Genomic DNA, 22,248 nt, shown 5'->3' with positions numbered 1-22,248 from the left:
GTACCCCTAATTAATTGTGGATAAAAAAGTAACTATAATACGTTTTATTCTAAAAAAAGAATCACCACATAAAGAAAGAATGATTGGATAAAACTCAAATAAAAAACTGAAGAGGAAGAAAGATGGAATTCAACTCAAATTGGAAATTGAACATCACCTAAAATATTTTCAAATAAATGAAGTTTAGTGAAGGTGGGATACCAAATTGGATTTGGATTTTGCTTATTTCTTTAATTCAAAATAAATGAAGTTTATTGAAGGTGGGAAACCAAATCGGACTTGGATTTTGCCCATTTCTTTAATTCAAAATGTGTTATTTATTTAATACAAAATAAATGAAGCTTAGTGAAGGCGGGAAACCAAATTGGATTTGGATTTTGCCCATTTCTTTAATTCAAAATAAATGAATTCAAAATAAATGAAGTTTAGTCAAGGTGGAAACCAAATTGGATTTGGATTTTGTCCATTTCATTAATTCAAAATAAATGAAGTTTAGAGTAAATTTGACATTTAATCTGGTTTTTATAAATGTGGTAGCATCGTCTTTTGATTTCTTAATTTTAATGAAGGGCAAATTAGACATTACATATTCAAACTTAACGACTACTTAACACCGTTATAAGGAAGTGAGCAACAATAATTTCGTAAAAAAAAGGGTTTTATTAGTAATAAAATCAAACTACTGGGCAACAGTAATTATCCTTTTTATTATTTTTTTTTGATAAGGTATTGGCTTTAGTTCTTGATTGTGGCTTTTCGTTGTGTCTTCAGGTTGTATTATGGTTGGCACTTCTACTTCTTTACCAACTACTTATGTTATAACAATAGACTTATATTTGGTTACTGATGTGGTTACCACTATACTAGGAATGTTAATCATGTTTTTTGTTTTATTTAATTTTCTTCAATCCTGTCTCATGATATTAGAAAATGGCTGATTGTTGATTGGTTTCCTTTTTTTTTTTGGTAGAAAATAGTAATCTTGTATGTGTAGATAAGAAATGTGAAACAGACGTGTTAAACCTTAGACAACACATACAATAATAAGATATATAATAACACATCTTTGGAACATATTTTCTTCTTGTATTTATTTTTACTTATTTATTATGATACCCAACAAGCAAAGAGAAAATAGAATAGAATTAAAGATGAAAATAGAGTAGAATTTCTTGCAACCCAAAATTTCTATGAGAAAATGAAAATATAGTAGAATTAAAGATTATTTGATCCGAACCATGTATTACCATTAAAATTAATATTCGATAATCTTTAACCTAATCAAAATATAAGCAAAAATCCCACGTGCAGCTGCACGTGCGTATTTACTAGTATGATAAAATAAGTCAAAATTGGAACCACAGTAGGTCTTACATGGGCCCTCCACAGTATGCGTGGTGAAAAATGGTAAGATCTCTTCTGACATTGAGGTGACCCGAACTCTTATTTGCCCCCCAAATGTTGAATCCTAGGTCCGCTCCTGCAAATGAATGTTTTATCTTTACTTGTTCACACTCTATGGTAGTTCTGTCCAACTGTAGCATAGCAAATTACTGGTGAAAGAACATATTAGATACCTTGAGCCAGTAATAACTTGAAGTAGTAATCTTCTCAGTGCTTCCTTTCAAATAGCTAAATTTCTGTTCATGTAAATAATAATTTTGGGTTGGGGTTCAAATAGAGCATTAAAATACAATCCATTACCTAAAAGATTAAATCAAAATTTGTAAAAATTACAAAACAAATTACACTTACTAGGTAAAATTTCCTTATTAATTTCCTCCCATGTCTCATTGTTTTCATTTGAGATTCCATCACTATTATTTTATATGATTGTAATAACATCAGCCATAACGTAGACTGAAAAAGCAAAGCATTTGTTTGTATTACCAAGAGGAGCATCTGATTACACCTATTTCGAGAAACAAAAGAAGCATCTGGCTTTCTCACACTCCCAAATCCTTTACTCATGTTGCCCCATTCTGTTTTTATAAAATATCTGAACTGTGCAATAGTAATTCATCACCGTTTCATATTGCAGAGGCAACTAAATAATTAATTTGTGAGAGGTTGTGATTCTTGAGCCAAGGACTTGTTCAGGTTCATGGCGATCTAATTTGCTAGTGAGGGTTCAGATCATCTGGATGAACCATCAAAATCAAACTTGCGTGTCTGTGTTTAGTTTTGAAATGTAAAATACATTTACCTTTGTCCTTTGACAATTGCATGAACTAAAATGAAAGGTTTGACACATGGTTTACAATGTCAACACAGTAGCTATAAAACTTCAAATGTGGTCCTACATGGCATTGGGTTAGAAATACCCGACAAACGTGGTTCTTGACAACACATCAAAACCATTACACCAATAGTTTATCCTCTCAACGAACAATCAAAATTTTACAGGAACGTATCTGCAAGTTCTCGCTGTACATGACTACAGATTAGACTCTTTATGATACTAAAATGATACCTTTATGCCAAGCAATGCCATGAACCGAGAAATGAACTCAGGATGCCCAGGCCATGCAGCTCCTGTCACTAAATCCCCTTCAGTGAAGCAACGGTCTATCGGATTTGGCTCTAATCATGTTCCTCTTCCTAAGACTACATTGAGCTTCACAGAAGGGTAAGCAATGCATTTCTTCCCCTATTAACATAACTAAGATATGAATCGAAGTGTTAAGCATGTTAAGCAGTACTTGATTACAATTTCTAGACCAAAGACATTATTATCTAAGAAACACAAAAAAGAAATACCTTAGTGTTTAGAAATATGGTGTAGCAATGTATTCTCTTCGCCATCCATTATCATGGTCCATGTTTTACTTAGTCAAATCAATGCGTAGGGGTAGGGAATATTAAAATTCGTCTGAGTTGTGCTATGGCTGATCCAAATGGCATATGGCTTTTGAAACTGTCTTTGTTAAGGCCCGATTGGTTCATGATATAGAATAAATAAAATGGCTCGAACCAGTTCGAATAAACCCAGGTCGGATAAACCCAGGTCGAACCAGTTCGGATACACCCAGGTCGAACAGACCAAGTCAAGGTCGGTTATACAAGCTTAAAGGCAGGATAACAAAGTGAATCCTAGTAGATTGATAACCGAAGACAAAGTATTCGACTGTGACTCAATAACTCATATTTGAGTAGGACTCAATCACTAAAGTTCATATTGCAGTCCAAGTAATGTTTTAGTTCGAGATGAACTCATACGTAGAAAACCTATAAAAAGATAAGGGAGCACAAGAGAAAGGTACGTTGAATAGAACTATCACTATTCGAATTCTTATTGTTCATTACTTTCTTATCTTCCTTAATCGGATTCCTAACTAGATCGTCGGAGGTGAAAACTCGACCTCCACTGTCGAGCTCATTCTTGCAGGTTCATCCGGCTGAAGGGACAAACAGATTGTGCAAGCAACAATTCATATTATTTACCCTTGATCCTTGATTCTACGGGAGGGAATCATTTTAGAGGTCAATAGCAGTTAGATTTGAGGTCATTTGGTTTCAACATCCATCATGCAACAAGGTAGTTGAGGGACTATAGGGATGATAGGCTAAATATATATATATATATATATATATATATATATATATATATATATATATATATATATATATATATATATATATATATATATATATATATATATATATATATAACTTTAGTAATTTTCCCGATGTTAATTTCAAAAGCCCTAAAAGAGAATGCATATTCAAACCATAAAACTTGGTTGAACTATCAATAAAACTTTAAAAGCTTTTCATATTCAAACACGACATTTTGAATCTTTGTTAAAACAAAATTTGAGCAAATTCTTAAAAAGAAATTGATCCACCAAAAAATTAACTAATTCTTATGTATAATTATTTTTATTTTTAAATTTAGATTCAGATTCAATAAGCATAAAGATGCCTTTTTATATTTAAAACCAACCGTGATAGGTACATGGGGATGTTTGAAATAGAATACATCATAGGGAATGTAAACATAATTATTTGCAAGTAGAGGAAGTAAATGTAATTTTCTGTTTAAACTTAAGAGTTTTTTCAAGTTACCATTTATATTGGGTCCAAACTCTGGTTTGCCCACTTATGTGGCCAATATTACATGTTGTCTACATTAGTGAATTTGAATAATTACAAAAAACCCAACGTTACTTTTTGTCCATTTTGCTGTTAAGTTTTTAAATTTTGAGATATGTTAAGATATAAATACCCTCACCATTTTAATTGTTAATGGACAAGAATACCCCTCACTCAAATGAATGACAAAAATGCCCCCTGTCACTCAAAACACTCCACACCCAATCCCTTCTCCCTTCACACATCTTCTTCCTACCCCTCACCGAAAAGCCCACCATCCCACCATCGCCGGCAACCACCACCCCACCTCCCTCTCAAGAAAGATGAAAACTATTTGAGTTAGAGGTTACCTGGGACAGAAGAAAGAACCTGAGAATCGCTAGAAATTTCCTTTCTCTTCTTCTAGTTCCAACAACCAACCTTCTTCCCAACTTATGCTTCTCCACCTCCCCTCCCCCCTCCTATTCGCTCCTTCTATTAGGAAAGGTAAAACAGAATATTTCAATTCCTTAAGTGAGATTTACAGTATGGGTATATTTATAGATTACAACCCATATCAAACCTATCATCATAACCGTACACTTGTCTCTATCTCTATATCCCCCCCCCCTCAAACTAGGCCGGGAAAGCAGACCTAGTTTGGTAAATAAAATCTGAAATTCTCTGTGAGGTAGAGGTTTAGTGAAAATATCAGCTAATTGACGATTAATAGATACATAACGAGTAATCAAATGCCTGAGTGCCACCTTCTCCCAAACAAAGTGATAATCCAATTCAATGTGCTTTGTGCGTGCATGAAATACAGGATTAATTGTCATATGAAGAGCACTCATATTGTCACAATATAAAATTGTTGGAGAGGACTGAGAAATGCCAATATCTTGAAGAAGAAAACTAAGCCAAGTCAGCTCAGCTGTTGCGGAAGCCATAGCCCGATATTCAGCCTCGGTACTAGATCTAGAAACCGTAGGCTGTTTCTTAGCAGTCCAGGAGATGCAATTGCTACCTAGAAATGTGCAATAACCAGTTGTGGACCGTCGAGTAGTGGGACAGCCAGCCCAATCTGCATCAGCAAACCCATAGAGCTGAAAAGAACTATGATGATAAATCTGAAGACCGAAATCAATAGTGCCTTTAACATAACGCAAGACATGCTTGAGAAGTGAAAAATCACTCATAGTAGGTCGATGCATCGCTTGGCAAATTGAATTTACAGCATAAGAGATATATGGTCGTGTCATAGTCAAATATTGAAGGCTCCCAACCAAACTGCGAAAATTTTTGACATCGGGATAAGGAGTAGAATCGACAACAGTAGATGAAGTTTGAGACACCATTGGTGTGGGCATGGGTTTTACATCTTCCAAAGAAGCCCGATGTAATAAATTCTTGCATATTTAGATTGAGAAAGAAAAAGTCCAAATGACGTAGTAGCCACTTCAATCCCAAGAAAGTAAGGAGCCCAAATCTTTCATAGCAAAAGGAGTACTAAGACGGGAGATGAAATCCATCATAAATCCCATATCATTCCCAGTCAAAACTATGTCATTGACATAGAGAAGAAGAAACAAAATCTTCCCATTTGCCCGATAGATAAACAATGAACTATCAAACGTCGAACAAACAAAACCAAACTCAAGAAGAAAAGTGCTAAAGCGATCAAACCACGCTCTTGGAGCCTGACATAGCCCATACAACGAACGGTGTAATTTACAAACTGCATGAGGCTTAGTTGTGTCCACCAATCCAGGTGGCTGTGTCATATAAACAGGTGTGGTCAAGAAACCATGAAGAAATGCGTTCTTGACATCTAATTGTCGAATTTGCCATCTCCTCATAGTTGCAATGCTTAAAACAAGCCGAATAAAACCAGGTTTAATCACAGGACTAAATGTTTCAAAGAAATCTACCCCTTCTTGTTGGGTAAAACCCCTTGCAACTAAGCGGGCTTTTAGTCTTTCAAGAGATCCATCAGCCTTGAGTTTGGTCTTAAAAATCCATTTACAGCTAACCACATTCATTTGAGTAGTACGAGGAACTAAAGTCCAGGTCTTATTTTGATCCAAAGCACTCATTTCGTCTTTCATAGCTAAAAACCATCCAGAATCAACCAATGCCTCTTTGATTGTACGAGGCTCACGTGGAATACTAATAACAGTAAGTGCATATTTTGGATTAGGTTTTATAAGTCCAGCTTTAAATCGGGTAACCATTGAATGAGATGGAACAATATGTGGTTGGGCTAAAATTGAGGAAGAAACATAAGGCTGCTGAGCTGGGCTATGGTCAATGGACTGAGAAGCATAAGGCTGCTGAACTACAATAGAAGGATTACATACAGCAAGCTCATGTTGATTAGACCCATGCTGAATAGCTGTTGAACGTCCGAGTGAAGTAGCTTCATTAGGAGCAGAAAACATACTAGATTCAAAGCTTGGTGGCCCATTTGAAGTATTATGCACAAAAGCTGTTACACCCAAAACAGAATTAGGTGTAACACCCACAGGAGCAGAATCTGTACAAGCAGAGACAACCGGTGCTGAAGAAGACAGTGGAACCACGACATCCATATCATCAAACCATGGTTTTATATGTACAGAATCATCAAGACTACCCGCAACAATTACCACATCATTTCTAGAATCAAGAGAATCATCTTTATAAGAAACCATCCACCGAAATCACTAATATGTAACTCAAGTTTACCAGAAAATGTAGAATTTGTAGTAGAACTGAATGGAAAAGAATCTTCATAAAAAACTACACTCCTTGAAACGTAAACTTTACCAGTAGCACGATGGTAACACCGATAGCCTTTATGCTTGTCACTATATCCCAAAAATACACACAACATAGACCGAGGATCAAATTTATTCTTGGCATAAGGCCTCAAAGATGGATAGCAAGCCGACCCAAAAACCCTTAAAGCGAAGGTCTTCGTGGTGCTTGATCAAAAAGCAACTTTAAAGGAGTCTTCATACCAATCATTTGTGAAGGCGAGATTAATCAAAAATACTGCATCAAAAATGCTTCAACCCAAAAACATAAAGGAACGGAGAAGCATGAAACAACATGGCTAAGCCCAATTCAACCAAGTGCCTATGCTTTCTCTCAACAATGCTATTCTGAGCAGGAGTACCTCTACAAGACACATGATGAATAATACCACTGCTAGCTAAAAATTTCTGAAACTTCCCAAGACAAAATTCTCCACCTCCATCAGATTGAAACACTTTAATTTTCAAGCTAAACTGGGTCTCTACCATGGCTTTAAATTTTAGAAAGCAATCAAAGAATTCAGACTTATGCCGAAGAGGGAACAACCAAGTATAGCGTGAAAAATCATCAACAAACAGAGCATAATAGCAAAATTTCTGAACACTAGATACTGGTGCCTTACCCCACAAATCACAATGTATTCTGTCAAGAGGAGCAAGAGATCTAGTGAAAGAACTAACAAAGGGAAGTTGGGCATTTTTACTCATCTGACAACTGCTACAAAGATGCCGAGATTTACAACTCACACGAATCAAACTATTAGTCTTCAAGAAACTAGTAATACGGGGGTAAGGATGGCCTAATCACTGATGCCAAGTATCCTATGAAGCAACACAGAAACGAGAGGAAAAGAAAGCTTGATGTCCTGTAACATCACCATTATTGTCAAAAACATACAACCCATCTCGCTTACTCCCCGATGCCAATATTACTCGACTGTGATGATCCTTAACAAAGAACCCAGAATCAGTAAACTCAATCAAGCACCCAAGATCATTTGTTAACTTTGAAACATAAATCAAATTTTTCTTAATATCAGGCACTACCAGAACATCATGCAAAGGGATCACTGAAGTACCAGCAGTCATAGTAGCAGAACCTCTATGAGTAATAGGCAGACGAGCACCGTTGCCAACCATAAGAGATGAAGAATGAGTAAGAGGAACAATTGAAGAAAGAATACCTGGATCAGAAGTGACATGATTTGTAGCTCCTGAGTCTGGAAACCAGCGATTATCTTGAGAATCATTCAATTGAATGGCTGCCAAAGCTTTCGACACTGACCCAGCTTGATATGTGTGATCAAAACTATTCCAACACCGAAGAGCATCATGTCCCAACTTCTTGCACACTTGACAACGAATGGTAGAACGATGAGTAGAGTCTTGATTTTCTTGAGCAGAAACATCAAATCGAGTAGATTGTGGAAAACCCCTGTTTTGAGAAGAGAAGGAACCAGAGAACTGACCTCCACGACCAAATCTACCCCCTCCTCTAAACTGATTTCTAGCATAGCGACCATCAGTAGTTTTCCTTTCAGTCTGAACCAAAAAAGCCATATTGGAATTTGGAGAATCCCCAAGAACTCCTCTATTTCGCAAGTCATGGCTTTGAAGCAAAGGAATGACCTCAGCGTATGAAGGAACAAGGGGTTTTAGCATAGTTGTAGCAAAAGAATCATAAGACGATCCAAGATTTGTAAGCAACAAAAACACTTTACGCTGATCTGCAACAGATTTTTCAATCGAAGCCAGTTTATCGCAGATGGTCTTGAACTGAATCAAGAAATCAGCAAGAAGCATGGAATCTTGCTTGCGCAACAAATGGAGTCACGAGAGAAGCTCAAATTCGCGTGCTTCAGAGACTTGAGAAAAAGCATCAGAAAGAATCTTCCACAGATTGAAAGAAGACAATGAACCAACAGCCAAACCAAGAACACCCTCACTTAGGGTTCCTGTAATCCACGCTTTCACAAGCTGATCAGTTCTGAGCCAAGCTTTATACGACGGATTGATATAGTCATCACCAGCAGCAGTTCTGAGAAGACGATCAGGTGCTGGAATTTCTCCGTCGACGAAACCCCATAGATCTTGGCTTTCAATAAGAGATCGGATTTGAGTATCCCATAAGAGATAATTTTCAGAAGTTAATCGCATAGTCACAAAATTTGTAACATTTAATCCACTAGGATATGGAAATAGAGAATCAAAGGAAGAAGAAGAAGCCATGAGAAAACGCTTCCAGCAGAAGAAAGAAAGATCTTGAACAGAAAGATCTCGAACAGAAAGATCTTGAAGAGAGAGAAGTCAACACTCAACGGATGATACCATATTAGGAAAGGTAAAACAGAATATTTCAATTCCTTAAGTGAGATTTACAGTATAGGTATATTTATAGATTACAACCCATATCAAACCTATCATCATAACCGTACACTTGTCTCTATCTCTATACCTTCTTCCCTATATTCCCTACTAAGATCTCATCTCTCATCATCCCCCAATCCCCTGATTGCAAACTAGTCTCTCCAAAACTTTTAATACTCACTCTAATCCTCTTTCACCTCAGTGTCTCCTTCATTGTTGCTTTTGCCATTCTCGTCTACCACAGAAAAACGACAATAGTAGTAGCAACAATTATTCCCATAGCAAGACCTTTAGATTCGATAACATCCACTTGGGAAGTATTTTGCATCTCCAGGTGGCTCCCTTTGGGAAGTTTGCAGGAAACAAGTCACATTGAGGGAAGTATTTTGCTTTCGTTGCACATGCCCAAAGGCAGTATGTGTGAGTTAGTAATCTCTAACTTTGCTTGACCAGTAGAGGCTCGTTAAAATAGTATAGGTCTCTAAAACCAAAGCCTCCTACTTTTTGGTTTAACACAGTTCCCCAACTAACCCAATTTATACCTTTTCCTTTACTAGATTTCCACAAAAATTTTATGATTTTCCAATTTAGCATTGCACAAAAATCTTTTGGAAGTAAAAAAGTGGACATTGCATAACTAGGAAAAGTAGTGGCCACAAATTCTATTAGGATTTCCTTTTGCATATGATAATAGTTTTTCTTTCCCACTAGCTAGCTTATTATCTATTCTATGCAAAATGTAGGAGAAAGAGCATGATTTTGATTTACCTAGCATTGAAGATCGATGTAATTATCATGAAACTCAACCTCTGAAATGGCAGGCATTGTGGAGATGATATTCCTGGTTTGGATGAGTGCCTTTACTAAAGAGAAGTGATGGCTCTTCATAGTTGATATGTTACCTAGATACTTGTTGATACTCAAGTAAGGTTTAAAGAATTTGGTTTCCATTCTCTTGAGTTGTTCTTATGAATATCATGCAATCATCTGCAATGAAAACATGATTGATCTCATGTTCATGTCTTGACTTTAATCCCTCATAATCTAGGAATGAATGTCCATCACTATATGTTAGAGGAAAGTCTTTGAAACAAGGTTTCTTAACATAGGATGAATGTATAGGGACTCAAAGGACAACCTTGCCTTAGTCCCCTTTGTAGGAGAATTCTTTTAGTAAGTGAACCATTTATTTTAATAAAACATTCTACGATGGTGATACATTGCATGGTCCACTGGACACAAATGTCAAAAAGCCAAGTGTCTTAGTCTATGCTTAATGAAAGAACATTTCTACTTGTTAAATGTTTTGCAAAATCTAGCTTGATGGCTATTGGTCATTTTTTTAGCCTTTGATCTTTTCATACCGTGAAGGCATTCATGTGTGAGATAAATGTTATCTTGGAAGACTCTATGAGGCACAAAGATACTATAGGTTTGGCATATGATGCATGCTAAGATTTGCTAAAGTTTGTTCACTGGACGCTTAGCAATTATGCTATAACCAAGGTAGGAAATTTGGCGAATTTCGCCCAAAATGTGGCGAAATTTGCCAAGTTCGCCATGGACCAAAATAAAAAAATGGGGCGAAACTAATATTGACAGAAATTCGTCGGAAGATCGCCGAAAAATTGTAAATTCTCCGATGAACCGGCGAAAATCACCCAAAACTTCACGATATCTCTTTCTTTCGTTTGAAAACAAATTGTTAGAGGTAAAAATTGTGGGGAGTTGTAGAAAAGAAGCTCTAAACTAAGCAAATTGTTTGATCGCTAGAATGAGCAGATTCCGTTTCTCCCTCTCGATTCCTTTTCATGCGAGTATGTTGAGTTCTCACGATGCTTTAGTGACTTGATTCCGCTTCACCTTGCTTCCTCTTTGGAGTTCTTCAAGCCTTTCTTCAAACCTTTTAATGTGAACTCCGGCTACTTCCATGATTCCGTCTTCAAGAGAAGATGAATTAGAACTGTAGAAACACATTTATGGAATAGTCGATTAGGGCATGGGTGTGGGTTTTATGGAAACCCGTGAAAGTTGAAACTCTCTCTCCTATTTTGTCTTTACATCACACATTAATTAAAGTTAAACCAAATGTCTCCCTTGTGTTTTACATCACACATCAATTAACATTAAACCACTTTTAGCATGACACATCACACACAAGTACTCACAAAATAATAAATGACAAATTGTTGGAAATGTTGGTAATAAATGACAACTTGCACTAGAAGCCTCGAAATATTGGAGATTAATCAACAAAAACTCGGTGAGATTTCCCTGATTCGCTGGTTTCGGCAGCCGACGAAAGGCGTTGAGATTTGCACCTTGGTTGTAATAGATGGTATAAGCTAATGGGCTGAATGTGGGAAACCTTAGTGGGTTTGTGCCTTTTTGTAATTAATAATGTTAAGTTATATATTAGCTTATTTACTAAAAAAAATAGATTTCCCTTTGAGATTGGGCATGTGTCAATGATCCAACCATGTGTGGAATATTTTATTCCATGTGGGTAGAGGATCCGAACTCATTAAAAATGGTATCAAAGAACTATTAAATTTGATAAAAAAAATTAAAAAAAAAATAAAGAAAATATCTCAAGCAAAGTGAAGATAAAATGCACAAAAGTGTAAAATAACTCAAACTCCATTTGTTTTCTTGTCCATAAAACAATAAAACAATTTATAACTTTTTTGACCCCAAAAATCAAAGCAAAAATTAGGATTAGCATCAGGCCAAAATCAAGGACATATAGGAATGGGTAAGGGTGTCAATTGTGCGGTATGGGGTGGTTTTGAGCTGAAAAACATCAAACTCAAACACAACCCATTAGCAAAATAATGGTTTTAGTTATGTTTTGTTTGTTGCAGTTTTGGATTAAGGTTGGCTAATCATTTGGATTCACATTGGTACAGTTTTAAGATCATTATAAAATATTGTTATTCACTCTCAACAATAAATTTTGAGCAACAACTAAAAAACATTTGAAGCAAAACGTATGTGATGGCACTCGATGTAAGTTAAACTTGGAATGTATTTGAGAACTGAAGCTCAAAATTAAACCTATAGATGTTTCATAAATATGGATGTTATTAAATAGAAAACGTTATGTCTAAAACTATATCTTAATAGAAAATTGAAACCTTTCCACAAAAAAAAAAGAAAAAAGAAAAAAATGGACTAACGGACTTAGTAGAACTAATCTATTAAAACATATCCAAAACTATATTTTAATAGAACTAATCGGCTAATGTGGTTGCACACGGATTGACTTGAACCATTCCAAATCATTTGAGCTTTGCCCCTCAAACCCAAACACATCCCATTAAGATTCGACTTAGGCTTATTCGATTTGTTTTTAGTGGTTCAGATTGCAAACTAACACTCCTAGGGATGGGCTAAGCGGAACAAATACTAATCTCATGCCAACCCTTGACCCTAATTTATTTTTATTTTTTGGTAGAAAACCCTAATTGAGGGTCATAATATTTTGAACCTCACCCGTATTGAGGACCGAGCCCAAGGCTTAGGGCAAGTAAAAGTGTAAAACTACCATAGCGAAACTTGCACCCTTACTTGATAACTAATTTTTACTGATTTATTTTTATTTTGGAAGAGAATATCCCGCACCAAGATTCTTCCGATACTTTCTATTATAAACCGATACTTGGATTATTCGGATTCCGGCCGATTTTAGAATCCTATATGAGTCGGGAATCCGCCACGACCGACTCTGATTTTCACGATATAAGGTACCTTCGAACTGTTCGAAGCATTATCGCTTGCGAGTTCTTCCTTCTTCCATCGTTTTTAGATCTGTTTAATGAAATGGTATATTTTCTCCAGGACAACAGATGGTACGGCTCCTCAGATCACAGGGGTGGAGAGCAAATTAATTGGAATTTTCTTGAGCTTTTGTAGGGATAACAATTCACTGCAGGGAAAGGGAAAAGGGAGAAGAAACAGGTGAGAGACAGAGAAGGAAGAAGTGTCAAATTCGTAGATGGTAACCGTTGAATTTAGAGACATGGAGAAGCAGCGAACTAGAAAACGTCCCCGTCTCGCCTGGGATGTTGCCCCTACCGAAGCTGAGGTTGGTGGATCCCTGTGTGGTTCGATTAGGGTTTTGGTTTCCAAGGGCAACACCAATAGAATTTCCGTGGGGATAGGGTGGCTTGGGTTTTTATGTCCACTGTGAAGCAAAGTTAGGGTTTTCATGTGAAAATCTGACACCAATGGAATGGCTCGCTGCATCTGTGTAGGCTGCTCGGCTGCCGATTCCTGCGAATGAGAGTCTGGTTCGACCGGCGTCGCCGCCTTGGAGAGATGACGATCGGGAAGGCCATTATGTCTTTAATCTTGGGGAAAATCTCACTCCACGATGTAAGTTATCGCATTACAATTGCTAGGTGGATGATATTTTTGAGTATCATTCATTTTAGACTGCAAAATTTGATTTTTCTTGGGACTTGACATGAAGATGAATTTTGTCAGGAAGAGTTTATCGGTTTCAATGATTCTTGTTTGATATTGTCTTTTGTATGGTGGCAATGTTTTGCCAGTTGCTAGTGATCGATTACAAACCTCAACTAGAATTAAGTGGGATAGGCTATTTAGATTCCGATTCTGCAAATATGGTGGCTATGTTTTGCCCGTTGCCGCTGATCGATTTCAAACCTTAACTAGAATTAAGTTGGATAGGCTTATGGATTCCGTTTCTGCAGTTAGCTCTATCGTCATACTTCATGAAGCACTAAGCTATGCATGTTTATCCTCGCCACTTCTCCTGTGGTCATTTTAAGTCTGCTCTGGTCTCTTTTTAAGTTCTTTCAATCTGAATCAAGCCAATTGTCCATTTCATCGACTATGTTTTAATTTTTATATAATATCATCCTCTTATGTATCCATGATCGAACATAGTATCTGAGGTTGTCATTTGACTCATTTGTGGTAAATCATCTTACTTTTTGATCTTATAGAGTTGGACAACGGATACTCTGTTTTTCACCTTTTCTTAATCTTTATCCAACTTCGAATTTACCTCAGCAGTTGTGCCATGTCTTCACTGCGACAGTATATTTATCTTTAAAAATATTGATGTACTTATTTGAAACATTTTTCTCCACTTCCCTGACCGTTGCCAAATACATTCTGTAGGAACTCTACCATAAGCTTCATTTAAATAAATAAAGACCATATTGGTGTCTTTGTCGTATGATCTAAACATTTCCATTAGTATCCGAAGCAAATGAATGGCTTTTATGGTAGATCACCATGGTGGAAAACCAAATTAGTTATCCAGAAATATTATCTTCTTGTTTCACTCAGTCATCGATCACTTCTCCCATAATCTCAAAGAATGAAGACCTTAAAAATAATCACAATCAGCCCTTCTCTAACTGAATGGGGTCAGGTAATTTCATAGGTTGACTTATGAGTTTGATTTCTCCATAATTGTTACAACTTTGAATGTCTCCTTAATTTTTGTAGGTCTGTACTGCAATGATTGATGCCACAATGGTTCACTTCTTTCTGTGTATTTGAATTATAGTTTTTCAGACTGAACTAGAAACATCTCACTTAGTTTCAAAGAATGACTTGGGATTCTAATTCCATTATTAATTAGTGCAGCTCTGATTGTTACCTTTTTTTTTTGTAATAGTTGGTTTGACATGATGCTTCTGCTTTATCCTCTATTATCCTCATGCTTAAAGTTTACACTTACTTGATTGTCTCATTTTTGTGCTACCAAAGTAATTTTTATTTCTTTCTCCTATTACCAGTTTAGAAGATTATAAGATTTTAGGATGTTTTCTTTCCTGTATCTCAGATAAAATACTTAGCAAGATGGGTGAAGGTTAGCTGTCAAGTGCCCTGCTGTCTCTCAGATCTTTTCTTTATGATTATGCTTGTGTCCATGTCAGCAAATTACTAGTACTGTAGGCACATTTGGCCGTGTTTTGGAATGTTGGGACCGTCAAACACGAGAGTATGTTGCGATTAAAGTAGTTCGAAGCATAGGCAAATACCGTGAGGCAGCAAAAATTGAAATCGATATACTTCAACATCTTTCTAGGAATGATATTGGTACCTCACGGTATGTATAATTTGGGTTTGCTTCTGAAAAGAATTGCTATGCCGTAGGTACTTACGAAGTGCTAATCTTTTAATGCAATTTCTTTTCTGCAGATGTGTGCAGCTCCGAAACTGGTTTGATTACCGCAATCATATATGCATTGTAAGTAGTTGAACCAATGGAGTTGTCCTCCTTATTGTATTCTGCGAGTTTATCTATTTCTACTACAGATAGTGGTTCTCTTTGTCATCTTAGGGATTACAAATTGTGATTCTCTTTCTCATATTGGAGATTACTGTTTTTCCTTAGATGCTATTCTTGACTAACCCAGTAAATGTTTAAAATTCTAATTCCTTGGGATGCACTTAAAATAATGCGGATATTCCTAGACGATTCCATTGCATATGAATTTTCAGGGCCACCCACTGTTTGCATTTGGAGGGGTTGGTGGATGAAATATTGAACGACTATTTGTAACTAAAAGTTGCAACTTTTTGGTAGTCTGAATTCATTCATTTGTATGGGCTTCATTTATTATGCTACTGGAAAACTGAATATTGAACCTCTTTCAATGAACTTTAATGGTGTTACCAGGTGTTTGAGAGGCTAGGACCAAGCTTATTTGATTTTCTACGAAGAAATAAATATAGCCCATTTCCTGTGGATCTTGTCCGGGAGTTTGGACGTCAGCTATTGGAATCTGTAGCATGTGTGTGGATTGTCCTTTGCCTCCTCTATTTGATTCGTTTAATATCTTATCTTGTAGCCAATGGGTCACATCTACTTTCTGGCTGTTTGGATTGTCCATGGCTTGACAACATTTTTTTTGGGTAACTTATGATCATACATTTTTTGGTGGCTTAACAAATTGAGTGTTCTGTTATCATCTCTGACAGATATGCATGATTTACGCCTAATTCACACCGACTTGAAGCCTGAAAATATACTTCTTGCATCCTCTGAGTATGTAAAGCTTCCAGGGTACAAGGTATTTTGCATCACAGTTATTTAATAATTTCTTCTTTTCCAGGTATTGGGTATCCGAAACTCGTTAATCATCCTTAATAAATGCTTGGAATGATACAGAGGAATTCCCAAGATGATACACACTTCAGGTGTTTGCCAAAGTCAAGCGCCATAAAACTGATTGATTTTGGTAGTACTGCCTTTGACAACCAGGATCACAGCTCCATTGTCTCTACAAGACATTACCGGGCACCAGAGATCATTTTAGGTAAAGGGCTTCTGAAAATGCATTAGTTTATTTGTTTTGCATTCATCCGAGTTTGAATCCTACAGTAGGGAACCAATTTGTTTGTTGAGGCTGGCAAAATAAAGTTGGTGCTGAAGAAAATTGTAATTACACTGTATTGTGTTGGTTTTATTATTTGATTGTTTTTATTGATGCCTGTCTTTTCCCTGTGTATTTCTTATGCTTGTACATAGAATGAAGCAAGTACTTATTAATTAAATATATAATTATTTCTCCTGCGGATTTGGAAAAGTAGCTGCAATAACACCAGTTTCTATTTGTTTATTGGATTTACATTGCGATTCTCTGCATATAATAGTACATACGAACATGATTCAATTATCACTCACTTCTCAAAGGAAAATTTTGTTTTGGTTTGGTGGATTGCTTACTGCTAGGTTGGATGGGATTCTCTTCATGTAAATAGTACATATGAACATGATTCAGTTATCGCTCACTTCTCAAAGGAAAGTTTTGTTTTCGGTTGGTGGATTGCTTACTGCTAGGTTGGATGGGATATCGAACTGGGTACTAAATGGTACTATAGGACAAATTCCTTCTGTTCACTCACTGTTCTTTGCCAAAATGCTCCCACCTTGAGCTGGCAGCGAGAACTTGTTACTGATAATATTCCTGTTAGCTTGCTATCCTTCTATTCATCAAACTACTTTTTCCTTTGTCTTCTGATATTGGATTGGAGATGCTGATTTTGAGAAAATTGCAATTGAAACACTAGACCTGAAGCCTGGATCTTCTGGAACCCCTTTGAAGACTCCATCCAAAATATGGTACTGGGTCTTCCTATGTATAAATCGGATGATATTGGGAGCTGATTTTGTTATCTGTTTTGGATTGGATTCCCAATGTTACCAATATCGAAATACTATCTCTACCTTTTAAAAAGGTCTATTACATGTAGTGTTGAAATTTATGACTGAAGTTTGTGTAGTTTAGTGGTAATTGTAGAGGTTTCAGCTAATGGACCTTTAGTTCGATTTCTGTAACTTACTTGTGGTGAGACCAAAACTGTACATAAGCTTCATCGTCATAAATTCTTAGCAGTTGATTTGAGCACCTCACATATGATTTTAGGGCCTGTTTGGTTACATGAGTCTAGAGATTTAAAATATTTAGAGATTTGAAATCTATAGAGTTATAATTTATAGAATTAGATGTTTGGTTGTGGAATGAAATCTGTGGATTCATCCTAAAAAATTATTTGATCGACGTGATTTTTGTGAATGTGCAAATGTATAGCTTTTTTGAAATCTCTGGATTTCACCCCTTACCCATAAATCTACAGATTCACGTTTTTAGTGTAAAAAGGTGAATCTCTAGATTTCATGAATCTAGAGATTTTTACAACCAGATGGGTATAATTCTCAAATTCATGAATCCAGAGATTTCAAATCTCTGGATTCATGTAACCAAACAGGCCCTTAGGGAGTTTGAAGAAGTAAAATAGTGCAGATTATATTGGGTTTGTATTCTAAGTCGCTTTCTAATAATGGAACCATCTTGAAACCATTAGAGTTTTCTCCCCTTTGTATCAGGTCTAGACCTGAGAGCTATATAGGAATTAATAACACCCGTTCCACTAATAATTTAGATTGGGACTTAGATTTGGTTCTGATCAGTAAATGGGACAGTACTATAACTATAACTGCTACTGGTACAACTATGGACCTGTCCCAATTACTGGAAATAGTCCCAATCGACAGCCTTACCCACTGTGAAGCAGGAACTATTCTGCAGAATCAGGGAAGAAAGGCCCCCACAAGTTGGGCATATGGTTGACCCATGCCACCAAGTTATACAATCATCCTGTCCAATTCCGGTGTGCATATCCATGGAAAGATTGCCAATCATCAATTCAAGTGGCTGAAAAAGGTCATGTATGCAAAGTTTTGGCTGAAATGGTGACTTTCAAGTCCAAATAATGTATTTTTTTGGGTTTGGTTTTCCTAAACCAGAACAGGGTTGTTAATATCCTGGAGTGTGGGAAACTTGTTTCTTGTATATATATTTATGTGTTACTCCATATCCTGACATAAAGATATGTTTTACATTGGGAGTGAGCTTAGCTTATTGTATATATCCCTTGAGAAGTTTCTCTTGGTTGTTAAGAGGTACCTCCATATGTAGCTGATGCTTCCCAATGCTCAATTTCTATCTTATTAAAAGCATATTTGTTGCAGGTCTTGGATGGAGTTACCCTTGTGATCTATGGAGTGTTGGTTGCATACTTGTGGAGCTTTGTATGGTTAGTCACTTCATTTTAGAGGGATCATTGTGTGTAGATGGGTGGGGGAGGGCTATTTTCACAATTATTAAGCCTGTGTGGCTGTTGCAAGATGTTCAGAATTCTAATCCCATGTGATTTTGTTCAGGGAGAAGCACTGTTTCAGACGCACGAAAATTTGGAACATTTGGCAATGATGGAGCGCGTATTGGGGCCTTTACCAGGGCATATGACACACAGAGCCTGGTAAGTTGTTTTGTTTTTATTTATTTATTTATTTTTATTGAAGTTGTTTCTGGTGATTTGTGCCATATAAAAGCTAAATTTAACTCTGCCTGATTCCAATCAAATAGAATTGGCCATATGATTACTGCTTTGTGATTATGTTATACTGATAATTTTTGGTGAATTTTTCATTACCGGTCATATTTGCTATTAATTGTATGAAGTGTGTCGAGTTCTTGCTGATTCTTTATTGAGAATGCTCTCCAATTTTGAGCTGTTTGGTGCAGTCGTGGTGCAGAGAAATACTTCAGGCGGGGGGGAGCACGATTAAATTGGCCTGAAGGAGCAGTTTCTAGAGAGAGCATTCGTGCTGTGAGGAAACTTGACCTGCTAAAGGTTTGCTTTTTGCAGCTTATCAGTTTAAGCCATTATATTGGGTTTGATGCGTGTGCCAAGATGTCTTGTGGCTTCTCCTGGAGGCGTCTTTACTTTGGACACACCTATTCATCTCAGGGGAATAAATTTGCTTTCTGATGACATTTACCCTTTATGTTGCAGAATATGGTTTCTCGACATGTAGAGTCCTCGAGAGCTGCTTTTATAGACTTGCTCTACGGGCTATTGAAATTTGACCCAGGGGAACGGCTAACTGCCCGGCAAGCCTTGAACCACCCATTCTTCAGGAATCCAGCTTAACAGGAGATGCTTGAAGTTAATTTATCATCAGTCATCCAATTTTACTTGGCTTTAAACGATGATGATGGAGTCATCTAGCTTAAGCTAAGGCTAACATGTAACATGCATGTTTTAATTTGGTGACTGGGTTGTACATTGTCTTTGTTTTGTGGCTTAGGGTAGGAGGGAGAGGTGTTCCAGTGTACGTTTCATTTAGCATTCTTACTCTTTTTGTCAACGAATTGCCACAGAGAAATGTTCGAACCTTTTTACCCTGCAGTATTTTCAGCTGGGAAGCATAATGAGGTTAGGGATTTGGTATTTTGTGAGCCATTGCCTTCTGCAGGTTTCAAAATGGAACTACGTTTGAAATTGATCAATACTGTACCTTGCAAGATGATCTGTTTGTCAGGGATTTCATTTATCCTTCATCGATCATCTTCTATACTGGGCTTTGGGTTTTCCTTTTCTTATTCCTTACAGTTCCGGATTTATATTTGCAGTTGCAGCCAGCTGTGAACGCCAGATTTTGCCACGTCTACAAAATCTAATCGGATGGATGCAATTAAAAAGGTTCAATATTTTTTTTTCCCATTCTAAGATTCAATATTAACAAATTTACAAATGAAAACTCCTGATTTTAACCGACTCTAATCCCTAATTTTGCAAGCCTTGGTGCTTGTGGTTCTCTGGAATGCTTCACAGTCTCATTCAAAGGAGCCAGAAGTAGAAATTGACATTCATCCTCTAATGATTTAGGCGTTCAGCAACTAGGAATCAAGAACAATATGATCGAATTGGAATTTTGTAAGAAAAGAAAACAAGAAAATGCAAGGGGAAAATGGATCTAAGCAAAACGGAACATGGATTTCACAAAAACACTAGAAACAAACCACAAGGCAGATAACAAATCAAACATTCAACTAGAGTTCCATTTCAATCTTGAACTTGGATTATTTGCTTCTTTCCCACCGAATCCTCTGATTCTTAAAGAAAGTGAATCGCTACTAGAGTGTGAAAGATTCGTCGATTTTTGAAAAATAGAACTCAGACATGCGAATCACCAACTTGCAAAATAGGGGATTAAAGCTGGGAAAAACCTGGGGTTTTGGTCTGTAAATTTGAAAAATATTAAACCTTAGAATGTAAAACAAGAAAACTATAATTACAAATAAGCCCCCGCCATTTTAATTGCATCCGTCCTACTATATTTTGTAGACATGATAAAATCTGGGCCGTTGGCAACTAGCTGCAGTCGCTGTTGCAATAAAAATCCACATTTAATCCTAGTAAATAAACTCGAAAACCTAGCACACAAGAAGTGGTTGGCTCAGTTGGCAAAGCCCAACGCTTTCACATAGGAGGTCAGAGTTCAACCCCCTTGGGGCCAGGGGTGAAGCCCTTGCCTATATTAATTATATAAAAAGCACTTTGAGGATGCAGTCGCGCACAAGCTGGTCAGGATGAACCTCATTCCAAAAAAAAAAAGTTCTCCATAATTATCTAGAAGGACACTTTCAAATATGAAATTGGAAATCTATTTTCCTTTGGGGGTAGGGGTTTGTCTTCCCACGCATCTCTTCGTCCTATATTCTGGGTGGAGTTCACTTTTGAATTGTGAATCTTGTCCTCAAAATTTATATACCTCCATTACTAAAATTTTGGCTTTGTCCTCTCATCTGGGAAAGTATCAAATATTTTTCTTTGTTAATTTTTTCAGTTAAGTTTTTCTTGTGCCTTCAAATTTTTTCTAATATTTCAAACTATTTAGCTAAAAGTTGCTCTAGTTTAAATCTCAATTTACCCTCAATTAGTGTATTAGTTAAATCTCTAAATTACCATCAATTAACATTATCGTAATCCATAAATTCAATTAGTTTTATTGTTCCAAATGCTCTCAATTATTTTAGTAGTTAAAACCTTAAATTACCCTTAGTTAATTTTAACTTTAAAATCTCAATATACCCCTCTGTTTTTTATTTTAGAGGTCTTTCTTTCATTTTAAAGGAAAAAGAAAATTAACTAAAAAAAAATTTAGAAGTCTTTTTTTTTTTGGGTAAGATTTTCTCTGTTTTCTTCTAATGAAAGAAAAACATATAGATTAAAAACCATAGGGGTATTTTAGGGTTTTAAGAATAAAATTAGTTGAGGGTCATTTAAGGTTTTAACTACAAGGGTAATTGAGGGTATTTTGGAATTTTAACAATCATATTAGTTGAGGATAATTTGGGTTTGAACCATTAGGGCAATTAAGGCTAAATTGGGGTTTAAACTAACTTTTTTTTCTTTAAGGGTAGTTTGGTGTTTTAGAAAAATATTTAACAGTAAAATTAGATTTTAACTGAAAGAGTTATAAAAGTGAGGTGTTTGATATTTTTGCCAAATAAGGGAAGGTAAGAGCTATTATCCAATTAAGAGGGGGACCAAGTAAGGGTGTCAATCTGTACAAATTTGATATTATACCGACTTTGAATACATAAATCACAATCGTACAGTGTCGGTTTCGATATTTGTAAAACGGTATGGTATGGTTTCAGTATAAAAT

The 22,248-nt window shown here is 36.3% G+C and overlaps 1 protein-coding gene across 1 annotated transcript; it reads left to right on the top strand.

Moving 5' to 3' along the window:
- The first annotated feature begins 12,991 nt into the window (after positions 1-12,991).
- AME3 (Protein kinase superfamily protein) lies at positions 12,992-20,647 on the top strand. The gene is made up of 12 exons (XM_089141267.1): positions 12,992-13,326; positions 13,496-13,616; positions 15,064-15,090; positions 15,177-15,330; positions 15,423-15,471; positions 15,904-16,018; positions 16,206-16,297; positions 16,396-16,543; positions 18,760-18,824; positions 18,952-19,049; positions 19,316-19,424; positions 19,587-20,647. Exons 1-12 carry the CDS (start codon positions 13,237-13,239, stop codon positions 19,722-19,724), a joined length of 1,206 nt encoding a protein of 401 aa, XP_088997393.1. The 5' UTR covers positions 12,992-13,236; the 3' UTR covers positions 19,725-20,647.
- Positions 20,648-22,248: the final 1,601 nt, after the last annotated feature.

This window comes from Hakea prostrata, unplaced genomic scaffold (assembly GCF_041222555.1).
Source record: "Hakea prostrata isolate BN-2017 unplaced genomic scaffold, UWA_Hpros_2 contig_15, whole genome shotgun sequence".
Taxonomy (NCBI): Eukaryota; Viridiplantae; Streptophyta; class Magnoliopsida; order Proteales; family Proteaceae; genus Hakea; species Hakea prostrata.
The sequence above is the reverse complement of the archived record's forward strand: the minus strand, read 5'-3'. Positions and strand labels throughout refer to the sequence as shown.